Source organism: Xiphophorus maculatus, chromosome 1 (assembly GCF_002775205.1).
Source record: "Xiphophorus maculatus strain JP 163 A chromosome 1, X_maculatus-5.0-male, whole genome shotgun sequence".
NCBI classification, from domain to species: Eukaryota; Metazoa; Chordata; class Actinopteri; order Cyprinodontiformes; family Poeciliidae; genus Xiphophorus; species Xiphophorus maculatus.
Genome location: NC_036443.1, coordinates 2,541,196 through 2,554,197, shown reverse-complemented (window position 1 = coordinate 2,554,197; position 13,002 = coordinate 2,541,196). Strand labels below are relative to the sequence as shown.

General features: G+C 39.2%; 1 protein-coding gene across 2 annotated transcripts in view; it reads right to left on the bottom strand.

Moving 5' to 3' along the window:
• Window positions 1–13,002, bottom strand: part of LOC102220729 (plexin-A1-like) — a 289,583-nt gene that overhangs the window by 67,100 nt on the left and 209,481 nt on the right. For both annotated transcript variants that reach the window (XM_023337491.1, XM_023337496.1), the window contains exons 11-12: window positions 6,363–6,459; window positions 1,166–1,389 (exon numbers count right to left, since the gene is read on the bottom strand). In XM_023337491.1, the coding sequence (XP_023193259.1) occupies window positions 1,166–1,389; window positions 6,363–6,459 (321 nt within the window). The remainder of the gene's footprint in view (window positions 1–1,165; window positions 1,390–6,362; window positions 6,460–13,002) is intronic.

Here is a 13,002-nt window from a genome sequence, read left to right as displayed (position 1 = left end):
AAGAGAAGACAGTGAAAAAAAGGTGCATGTCTTTTTTTTTATCATTGTATGAAAACTTCTGGTTTCAACTCTTTTCAATGGGGGACCAAAGTGGCAACATTTGTTACACTTTCAGTTGGTGTGGTTCACTTCACACTGCATTGGGTCAAACCAACCAAACCTGAGCATGAAGACCTCTGAAGAAGATGCAGAGCTCAACTTCCTCCTTCATGAGATGTTAACAGAAATGAATCGACATCAGATTTTAGCTGTTGTAGAATTTTTCTTTTGTCTTTGGCTAAAGATAATGAGCCATTTCACCTATTAGAGCTGCATTTGCACATTTGTTCAGGTTGTATTTACCCATAATGCCCTGCGCTATAGTCTGCTTCCTGTCCGGGTCTGCTTGGTGTTCACATATACTTTCAAACCATATCAGAGTTCACCCCAACCAAACCAAAACCAAGGTTTGTAGGTGGAGCAGAGCTTCTTTTTTTTATACCAGAACACAGTTATATTCACATTTCCCAAATTAACTGGACTTTCTAGGCAAATGAACTAGAGTTTCATTAAAGCAGACCAAAAAGAAGCACTAGATTCAGGGTGACGTGAATGCCTACCTAGATCCACTACTATGTTTATCTGTGAGAATGGTGAGCAATGTGATGTTTTTGCCACAAGTTATTTTGTATGTAGACCCAGTTCTGTTTTGGTCTCCTCTGATCCAGGCACCTTCTTCCACATGTCTAAGTGAACCAGAGTTCGCTTTGTTGGTCTGAATCAGAGTTCACATTGATACATCCCCAAACGAACCGGACATTCTAGGCAAGAAGAAGAGTTTGATTCAAGAAGAATAAACAGGACTGGTGTGAATGCACCCCAGGTGTTCATCAGGAAACACCGCCGGTGGCGGCAGTGTTTTGCAAATATTGCAAATAATACGCATCACACAGCATTGAATTAGCACATGATATGAATGAATGGCATTTTAGAAAGACTACCTAAATTGATATTGTGCTGAAAATGAGTCACTCACTGTTAATAATTCACACCTAGACATGAAACAACCCCCACCATCCTCTTGAATGCTCATATACATAAGGAGACTTGACAAATTACAGTGAGTGGCTTCATCTTCCTCAAATGCAGCCATGAGAAGCATATGCAAATACCCACACTTCCTCACCTTGGTGATCTTGGGGTGAGTGCAACGGCTGTTTCCAGATGTGGCATGCATCCACCCTCCACCTTCGGCCAGCTGCAGCGGCACGTTGGAGTTCCCTCCGCCCGTACACTCCTGCCGCAGGGAGCACTTCTTATCTTGGACACACCAACCGCATTCAAACCTGGGGTCAGCCTTCAGACACATCCCACAGCTGTCCCGTAACGCCCTACACTTGTACAAGTGGGCTGCATGAGAGAGAGACAGAAAAAAACGACTGAAATGTAGCATCTGTACAGAATGAAAGCTTTAAAACAGGAGACGTCACAGGAGTTAGTTTGAAACAGGTTTATAGAAGTTTAGGGAATTTTCTGAGCTTCCGTTGTTATACCAACCAGTCTGTGCTACATTTGGCTAATATAGCCTAGCTCTGATATACCTTTACATTAATGAGAGAATTCATTTGCACAGGTTAACTGCCATTTCAAGACAGACTGCCTCTCAAAAATAGCAAATTGTCTCAATGTGCACTAAACTTTGATGATAAATGGCACACACTATATTTATATAGAACAATTTAAAGGGCCAATGAAGCCTTTTTAGGTCTATTTTCAAGAAGATGGAATTATGTTTTGAACATTTTGATAAACTCATAACGTATTAATTTGAAATTAAGTTGCAAAAAAGTGTAAACATATGTTTAGTTGATTATTACCACTCTGAGGCTAAAACAAGAAGTAAGTTCTGTTTCTGCTGATAAAAAAATTACGTTAAAAAAGAAGAGTCACCTGGAGGAATACCAGTGAAATTAATTCAACAGGTAATGTCTGCTAATGCCAATGGGATTGATGATTAGTTACATTCAAAAAAGTGAAATTAAATTAGAAACTGCGCCAACACGGCAGACTGGAGAAAAGTCATTAAAAGTACAAAATGAATGAATAAACAGATAATAAATAAAATAAACCTCTAGCACCTTAGGAGCCGAGTGGGAGATGAAAGGAAGCCGGGAAGAGGAGGACAAATTTTAGCTCCACTTGTTAACAAAACAGCAACCAGGATTGTTATGAATTCAAATGTGATGCGACTCCCTCCAAGGCCCAGAGAATCAGAGGAGATGGAGCCAGAAAAAGTAAGAAGAAAAACCAGACAGAGAGACCTCAGATGAGGAGTGAGTAGTCAGCAGGGCAAAGCGTGGAGAGAGACACATGCAAACAAGCAGCAAAAACTACCAGTGGATGCTTAGGATTTCTGATTTATGTATAATCTGCTAATTGGAATCATAATTATCTCAGTTAACGCAACATTGCCAGCACCTGCAGGCAGAGTTTTTTTCCTTCAGCATCACAGCAGATAAAAAGATCTGAGGTTAAGATGAAAAAAAACAAAAAACGAATCTCCATCCTCCTCATTCAGCAGACGTACGGCGGTCGGACTTCAAAGCGGGCTTCTCCCGTATCCATCTGCCTGCCTCGGCCCTCAGCTTGGCCCTAATCTGATTAGCTACGGCTCAGCTTAAAAGTAGTGCGACACTAATTAATCTGGACCAAATGAATGATTTAATTTACATTAACATCTCCACTTTACACCGGGGCAAAGCCGGGCTGGCTCTGAGCGGCTCTGCCCCGAAACGGATAACGCAGCTCTGATTCGGGAGGAAAAAAGAGACGAGGATGGAGTGAGGAGGGATTAACAGAGGATGGAGAGAGGAGGAGGAGAACAGAGGAAAGGCTCTTTATGAGATTTGTATGAGTGAGTACAATTTCATAAAGCATATTTTCAAAGATTATTAAACTTTTAACATTAATTACTGCATTGAATTTCAATCATCACAATGGGGAAAATGTGAAGGTTTAGAAAGAGAAATAATCTCTTCTAATCTCCTGTTTAAGTCCTCAGAACTCACCGGTGTGAACCCATATCATTGCAAAATATCAGTTGTGTGTTGTAGCAAAGCCGAGGGATTATGTTAGGAAGAATCATAACGGAGGAAATATGTAAAAGATAAAAAGAAGGTGCAATAACCTGGTTGCATAAGTGTGTAGACCTTTAGATAAATACTTTGTTTTATGCAACTGCAAAGATCAAAAGGAAGACAGAAGTCATTTCCTTCCAAAGAAGATATTCAACCTCTGCTATAATCTTCTAAAAGACAGTAGAAAAATGTGTTATGGTCTGAGGACACAACCATAACACATTTGAAAGTGGGCCACAATTTCAAATGTTGTGCTTAGACAACTGCACATAACTCAAAGGACACCCTGTCCACAGAAAAATGATGGTGGTAGGAGCTTCATGATCAGGGCTCACTCTGAAGGTTTTAACCCAGAAGTTTAGTTATCTGCTAGAAGGTTTAACTTAAACGAGGGATAGCAAATAGTGAACCCAAACATCCATTAAAAACAACAATAGAAATGGTTCATCATAAGAGAAGAGAGAATCAGAATGAAATGCGACAGAAGATCTGTGGAGTCATCTTAAGACGATTTTGGAAAAGGGATGTTCCTACCAAAGAAAAAGAGTGAATATTTAAAGGGGAAAATTCTATTCCATCCTCTGTGAACTCCAGTTTTCCTGGAGCTAAAAAGTGACCAAAAAAAAGTAATCAAATAGTTGAGGTAAGACTGGAGAAGTTGTTCAGTCACTTACAGGTCTGCTGACGCCATTGTTGGTATGGACCACAATGGAAAGTCAAATAAACATAAACACCTGTCTGTCTCTTTCCCTATCAGGATAGCTAGCTGACTTTCTAGCTAGCTGTCTATATATCTGTGTCTGTCTATTTGTCTGTCAATGTAGCTGTCTGTCTGCCTAGTTGTCTTTATAGCTATCTAGTTAGCTAATTGTCTAGCTACATTGTTATCTTTCTGTCTGTCAGTCTATCTTGGCTATCTAGCTAGCTGTCAAGCTAACTAGATGTGGATCAATCTATCAAGTTAACTGCATGTCTATTAATGAATCTGTGTTTGTCTGTGTGTGTTACCTTAATAACAGGCAGCACTGGTGCTGTTTTATTTTCATCATAACTGTCTGTTTTTCCCTGCTGGGTGATTTCACACAGACTCAAATGACTCCTTTCTTGGTATTGCTGAAAAAAAGTGTAGTAGGTTTCTTTTAGCCAGCTGATTAGTGGTGTTTACTCTATGCTCCATGCAGAAGAAGGAAAGTGCTTCCTCACACATTTTCCTTGGGAGCCTCATAAAGCATTTGTGCAGGTTAACAAAAAAAGGTTAAAAGTTTTAAACTTTGGAATTGCTAAATACTAAATATTAGTTCATACCTAGGTCCACCTAAAACAGTTGCTTTTATTTCAACACAATAACAGTCTGCATGAATCTAATCACATTACATATTTAGAGGGTTTTCAGACATTTTTATGTTAAAAATCCTTACTTTTCCTAATTCCACCTTTCTGACATCCTAGTCATATATTTATTTAAGTGTCTAAAATGCAACACTTTTATTTAAGTATGAATTTATGGCAGATATTTGTATTGGTGTTAGGTTGTCCATCCACAGCTTGGTTTGAAGAAAGGAAGAGGGTAGTGGGAGGTAGAAAAAGGGGGAAAGGACTGACACAAAGAAGGATAGAAACAAGGAATGAAACAAGAAAGGAAGAAAATGACAATGAAGAAATTGTTCACAAAAGAAAGGAATAAAATAAACTATAAAAATTTGTAAAGAAAAAAATGGAGAGCAAGATAAAGGAAGAACAGAAGAAAGACATAAAGGAAGGAAAGGAAGAAAAAATACAAGGATGAGAAGAAAATTCTACAGTAGAAAAGAAAGGAGGGAAGGATATAAGAATTAAATGGGCGTACAAAGAAAGAAAGCAAGAAAAAAACACAAGTGGAAGATAAAGGCAAAGACATGAAGAAGTTATAGGAAGTAAGGACACAATCTTGGTTGACTAATGTTCTTTTTCTGAAATACTGTTAGTTTTACAGCAGATGTAACAGAACAAACAAATTCCTAAAGTAGTTTTTTCCCTTTTTGTCTACACTTTCTGAGATCATTAGGATATATATTTTTTTCTTTTTTAGCAAATGTCTGACAGTCTTTGTGTTGTTTCTGAAAAGCAGTGGTTTTATTCCTGGTACTCTCCTATGGGTGCACTGTTTGCCGAGTCACTTTCTAATTGTGAATGATGAACTCTGACCCTAATTAAGGTAAGTTGGGTTAGATCAACGTTGCTTGGGGCATTCATGTGCTGCTGGTTGAGGATATTTTTAGCCTACTTCATGTTGTCAAACAGGTTCCACATCATGATTCTACAGGTCTGGGGTTGGACAGGGGAACTGAACCAATGGTTAAATACAATGACTAGCTTTGGATAGCCTCAATAAATGAAAACACCATTTGAAAGCGTCCTTTTTGTACTTAGACGTGACAATAAATCATAACAACACTGTAACTATGCAAAAGAATCACGAATGCTGAGTATGCATTCTGTAACCAAACTGCTCATCTGTTACCATCGTACCAAAATGAGGTCAAGCGTAAATCAACGGGAAGTGATGAAAATCTCCTCATATGTCATTTTAGGAGGGAACAGAAGCAGAAGTTACCAGATTAGAAACGGTTAGTTAATTCAGAAAACGGGACTGTTTGACACGGTCGAGAGCGAGACTCGCATTATCTTGTGTAATGGGACGTCTAAAATCATTAGCCTCCACCTCCCAATGTATTGCACTTGATGAAGAATTTACAATTCGTAATTGTTTTCCACTTCATGCACAAATAGTGATTAAAATAATAAATACCATCCCCCTGTGTCGCTTCTGTTTTTTTTCCCGTTATCATCCCTTTTTATTCACATCTACCCCCTGCCATTACTCAGTGCATTCATCAACCTGTCACACACCCGTCGCTGCTCTCTTTTTCCTCCATCCTGTTGGTTTACCCTATTTGTTTATCTTCCTGTCTAACATCTATCCCTATTAATTTCAGTGTTGGGTTTTTGTTATCAATCACTCCCTCCGCTCTTCCCTTATCCCCAGAGACGAGAATAGTGATTTTCCTAAACAAACGCCACACTTTCACCTTTCTTGCTGATGGCTGTCAAACATGAAATTACAGAGTTCTGAAGAAAGGGGAAGCGTTTACGTGCTGATGTTGCTTGGCGTTACTTTATAGTGAGCAAACAAATGGATGTGTGTTTCACCGAGGAAAAACCAAAAGAAAAAAAGATTAAAGGTAGGAACAAGAACTGTTCTCTTACCTTGAATGTTGAATGGGTTGTCGATGACAAAGTTCCCGTTCCACACCACGGAGAGGTCAACCGGCAGGTCGCTGATGCCGCCGCCCTCATAGTCATACTGCAAACAGAAAAAGAAAAAAAACAGACACAAAGAGCGTGAGAGAAATTGGTGATTCATGATGGGATGCAATGCAAATTGGGCAAACTCTGGAAGAAATTGTTTCATTTGCATAGTGATTCAGCCAGGGCCGCTCTTCGCAGATGCCTGCGACATAGCCCCAAGAACACACGCACGCATAAATCCAAATCTTCCAAACAGACATGTTCCACAAATACGCTGAAAATACGGGTTACAGCCGAACGGGCTCAGAGAAGCGGAAACGGAGGATGCGGGGAGACGAGACGGGACGTTGACGAGGAGAAGAAGGGGAGGAAGGATGAGGGCGCAGCAGAGGTGTGGAGGCAGCCAGAAATCGAACGGTGACGGGTGTGAAAAGGTCCTTTAGTCGTTTAAGCACAAACTAAGTGGTGGGATGAGGGGGAAAAAGACAGATAAGATGCAGAGCAGAGGAAAGTGAAATTGGCATTTCCAATTTGCTCACTGACAGACTGGATTTGGTAGACAGAGCTCGACCGTCCCGGGTGGGACACACACTCACACACACACGTAAACTCCTGACACAACTTGAACTTCTAGAAAGCAGTTCATAGTCATGTCAAGTTTATTTGTACAGAACATTTAATCAACGAGACAGTTCAAAGTGTTTACATCATACAGTCACAAATTATACAACAAGCAAGAAACATTACATTTTATTAAATGCCATCATCAAAATCAACATTTATCAAATACTGTATGTTGATCAATGTTCCCCTCAAATTTGATCTACTAATCAAAGGGTGTTTTGTTCTGGATCTGATGCAGAGCAGAACCAGAACCAAAACCAGAACCAGAACCAGAAGACCTGAGAGGCCTGGAAGGTTGATACAACAATAGCAGATCTTTAATGTACTGTGGTCGTAAGCCAATCCATGATTTCTAAACTACTAACAGTATTTTAAGGTCTATTCTCTCAGTGGAAGGACTGTAAAACTGGGTGATGTGCTCCAACCTCCTGGTTTTAGTCAGAACGCCAGCAGCAGCGTTCTGAATCAGCTGCTGCTGGACCACTGATCTGTTAGACAGACCTGTGAAGACACTGCTGCAGTACTCAATGTGATAAACTATGATTTTCTATATGTGTTTATCTTTAGCTCAGATCTTGCTGAGACAGTAGTCCTCTAATCCTGGTAATGTTCTTCAGGTGATAGAAGGCTGATTTTGTAACTGTCATTTAATGTCTCTAAGTCTGATTTTTTTCTCTTTTTTGCTGAAAGCTATTTTTGCCAATTGGTCATACATATAGTTTTAGTATGAATCCTTTGATGAGACCCCAGATATCAAACCAATATATGTATTTCACTACATTATTTAAAGAACCTTTGTTTCTCTAGGACAGTGCGTCCAACGTCCAAAGTCTGGTATTCCTGAAAAAGATGGGCAGTAAAGAGAAAAGTTAGGGTGAAGCTGTCACGATGAAGAGAAAGAAGTGGCAAAGAGAAGAGAGACATTGTGAGGAGTCACTGTGGGAGTGTGGCCCTCTGTTGAGACATGAAGAAGATGAGATGACCACAGACCAATTAAACCACAGGATTCTGGGAGGTCAACAGCTTCTTAAGATAAGGATTTAACAAAGACACAAAGGAGCGGCTGATTAAACCCGCCCCCTTCCCACTAGTACATTGTGACCGTGATCCATCACACACGAGGTAGACTGTTAACATTATTAGCATCACTTTTGCATCCCACTGGCAAGTGCTGTGTGTACAGCAGCCCAGCAAAACCACAAGACCCCCCCTCCCTCACACTATTACTTCTTCTCTACTCCTCCATCTTTGTGGCACGGCCCCCCATTAAACTTTAAGGGTTTCAACTTGTCTGCCTTCACCAAAACACTGGCTGAGCTTGTTCCCCCTGTCAGTCCCTGCCCACCATGCTAGCCACCGCATCATGCTTTATTCATGCTGTCACATGGTTTAAAATGCCGGGACAAACCGCACTGTGACACAGAGCGTCACCCGCTGTCTCACTCACTTTCCGTGGAGAGAAACAGGAAAAGTTGGACACTGATGTTAATGATGGCACACAAGAAGAGAAAGGAAGGCACAATCAGGGAAATAAGAAAAGGTGGAGAGCAGCCTAGAAGGTTGAAGCCACTTGATAAACTCCTTTATGAAAATATCAGAACTAGAAACACAAACCGCAGCTATACTCACTTTTTTATTGAGCTAACATTAGCCTGGATTCTTCTTGTGTAATGCTTTGGTTCTTTGTAAATAAAGTCAAGTAATATTAATGGTATGTTCAAATTTTGGGGCATTGTCAAAAACAATCAAAGTGTCCTAAGAGGGTATAGCGTTTAGGCAATAAATGCATATATGCTAGCCTTCATGGAAACAAAACAACATTTCTTTGAAAACCAAGAATTTATTGATAAGAACATTATTTAAAAAACTGAAAATGACTTCCTTAAGCATGACAGGAAGATACTGAGCAGCAGCTTTGGTGTTGTTAGCATTAGCGTTTCTTGCTAATCACAATTCTTTTGGTGAATACTAAAAAATGACAGAACTATTGGCCACTGGTTTTCTAGCTGAATGTTTTGACTCGGGGAATCTTCCCTCATACTTGTTTGTTGTGTTTTTTTATGTAGGGTGTTATACAACAATTTTAATAAAAAAAACAAGCACAAATAAAATTTGCAATTTGTTGCAAATTAATATATACAATTTTAGAATTTAAAAATGTCTAAAAACAAAGTACAAAATGACAAGTCATTTTATATTCACTTCACCCTGCTAAATTTAAAAATATATATTTTTTAGAAATAAAGTTGTTAGTTTTAAGTGTTCTGAGCTGAAAGATCATGCATATATATTTAAATTAAAATTTCTATATCAGTTTGATGATGGTTTTGCATATGACATCTACTTTCCATTTCTAAATTGATGTCATTTTGTTTTCCCATAAAAGACTATAGAGAATTAGCTAAAACTTACATAATATTTAATATAACAAATCAAACATCAAATTTGATGTTTTTTTCACTCTCTAGGGATCATCACCATCTGCACTGGATTTTGTAAAAAGTCCCATCATATTTGCAAAGATAATTCAATGTGGATCCACTGACTGATAGTATTCCTAATAAAACACTTCCTGTTCATGTCAGATTTCATCTGATAAATGAATGAAGCAACTTGAGGAAAGCAATCAGTGGAGCATTCATTTAAGTCTTTCATTAATAAACTGATTTTTTTCTCAATTGCTAATATTTTTCTGCCCTCAGAAATGTAAAATTTGACTCTAATTAGATTCCAAAGCATGGGCAGGGTGCTCAGTTTACAGGACCAAAGCATTTGCTTACACACAAAAAGTCCAACAGCCTTTTTTCTTCTTCTACTGTTTAGGAGTTCACCAAATATCTCATGTTATCTTCTGTATGAACATAAAAAATGCCTCAGTGATTTCCTTCAGGCTCACATAATGATGAGACGAGTTTAACTAATTACATCCAATTAATAAATGACTTGCAATCAAGCAAACTAGCATGTATGTATGGGAATAAATTCATTTGAGCTTCACGTCATTGCTTTTATAAAAGTCAAAATCAAAAAATTACTTTTTCTGAAAAAAATCTGGACAATAAAATTCTCATTTAACGACAAATGACAACAAATGTTCCGTTGTTCTGATATAACGTTTTTCATTTTATTTTCGCCTCACTCCAGACTCGATTACAGGAAAGAATACAATTGGAAGCAAAGTAAGGAAGAACAAAGTAAAAGAGAAACCAGTAAAGGCATTTTTATTTGTTTTGTCAAGTTTTGTTTGTCTAATGAAATTTTCCTGAATTTGAGACATTTTCTTCCCTAAAATTGTCATGTTGAAAATCCAACATGTCTCGTTTTTATGAAACAATGATCGCGTCATGTCAGAAGATTAGGACACCCTAGAAATGTTTTCGTTTTTCTGACATTTTCACTATGATTTATTTTCAATTATTTAATCAAAACTTAAAATTTCAAGTATTCAAAATCAACAAAAACTGAAGAAATGTGCAAAAGAAGTGTGTTAAGATTTAACAACTTGTGGTGATAAATAAATTTGGACACTCACCACATTAGGTGTGTATCACCAATCAGGGGTCCATGGTGTGGGCAGGAAGGATCTGCAGTAGCAGTCAGTCTTGAAACAATCAAAAGATGCCTCTGACTGAAGACTGTTGCTGTGACAGTTGCATAACACCCTAAAAGCTTAATTTTTATCAACATGTTCTGGACGACATCATCAGTGTGCCAGTTGTTGGGCATCACTGCTAATCCACCATATTTGCTTTTGCTGCTTCCCTTTAAGGGGCAGTATTATGTAAACTTGATATCTTTGATCTTTACATCATGTTATGTTATTTCCAAAAATACACTTGGAGTGTTGCTTTGATTCTTTTATGCATGTCTGAGAAATATTTTAATCTCCAAGGCAACCATTCAGCTGTATAAAATGCCTGGTTGGACCTAGCTCCGCCTTCGAGGTGCAGCTCCTCCTCACAGCTGCAGTTTCTAAGCTTCGCGTCACAGAGAAGCTCCTCCCCCACTCGGCTCCTTCAGACTAGCCAGCAGCAATTAGCAAAAACCTTGTAGAACTGCACATCTGCTTAACTCATTATAGGAGCTACTTTTCTGTGAAAGGGTTAATAGGAGCCATGCTGTGATGACTTCTTGTAGGTGGAGTTTCAGAAAGAGAAGGAAAAAGAAGGAGTTTTTAAAGAAACAGAGGTCCAATATCAAGGTGTTAAACCAGCAAGTAAAATTCTTTTTAGTCATATCTGATAATATACAGTATATAGCAACTGAAAGTAACATATTTATTTGATTGTGCTGTAAAATGCCACTAGCTCCTTGTGACTCATTCTCTTACTAAGTTCCAAAGTTTTTGGCAAGTCAGTGACTTCTAATGTACCTTTGCTCTTAAAGTGGTGTCAAACCCGGTACTGGTGAAGCCCTGTAGGTTAAAGTCGTACTGAAACACCCCTCTACTGGCCTACTGGCTTGACTTCCCTCCCCAGAGCCCCCAGAGCTGCTGGAAATGAGTAATCAGACTCATTACTGAAGCCTCTGGCCAGCTCCTTTATGTCACTGCATGTAATTAATCTACCTGAGACAACTCATAGTGTGGGCCCCCTAGGGAGATGAGAGGAGAGGAGGAGAAAAAAGGGGAGGAAGACGCCTCAAGAAAGTTGTGTGGATGAACATGGAGGATAGCTCCAGTGCAAATGAGAAGGAAATGAGAGGAGTGGTGTTAGGAACAGAGTGAGAATTAGCAGAAGAGGAAAGACGGGCACCAAAAGAACGAGGAAAACTAGTAAAAGGGGAAAAAAAAGCACAATGACAGCGGGAGGAGACGGAGTGTAACCATGGGGGATGGAGCGAGGATGGGGAGGGGACAACAGAGGGAGGCGAGGTGACAGGAGGGTAAAAAAAGAGAGGGAAGGGAGGAGGTGCAGAAAGTACAAGGTGAGCACAAAGCCGTCCCTGGCCTCATTACAGTAACACAGCAGCCTGGCTCGGGTTCATTCGTTATCTGCTCCTGCACTCGTTTATTCTCCCACTACATGAATCGTCTCCACGGACTGCGTGTCTCCATGGACTGTATGAATAGATATGGTTGTGGTGTGTGTGCGTGTGTGTACGCATATATGCCTAAGCGTCTAAAAAGTGCCGATGTTAACAAAACAGAGCAGCTGGCAGGCGAGGCCAGAGGAGGCAGAAAAACCAGCAGCTGTGCGCATCGAGCTGCGCGTCCGTGTGCGGGTCATCCTGGAGTAATTAGTCATGTTGAAGGATACCGGCGTGTGTGTGTGCATGTGTGTCTGTGTGTTAAAATACACCGCTAGCACACATATACAGCATGCAAGTCCCTCGTTTCATCCTGTCTCTACTCAGTTCAACAGAGGCTGGCTAAACAAACAATGTAAAACTGCCTCACTGTTAGTTTTTGCCACAAATGAACAAATATTACCAGACCTGACTTGAAATATTCTGTTGTTGTATAACAGTCTGATGAAGAGGATGCTAAGGATGTAAAGGTACTGATTTGATCAAGTTATATGTGGGTTTACTTTGCATTTAAACTATTTTTATCCAAAAAATAGGAGACAATGTTAATGATTTTTAAAACTAAGAATTGGGTTTGAATTTATTGTAGATTTGCTGTAAGCCAAGGGTTCTGAAACTACAGCCTCAAATACTGTATATACACACACACAAAACTCTGGAATATTTGATCTTCTTTATTACTTTTAATATTTAAATTGCTTGGTTTGATGGCACAGACCAAACTTTTAAACATAGTTAGTTAGTAGTCTAAAAGCTCCAATTTTATTGTGCGTCTTGGAAGGTTATTTTTGTTGGGACACCAATGAAAAGACAAACTTGCTACTAGTTAAATTGTTGTATTTTTCCTCATGGAAAGCCTAATGCCAATGGCATATGTTTTATGTTTAGACCAAACACAGATTAAGATTTATGACCTCATTGGTGAAGTATTATTGGACCATTATTG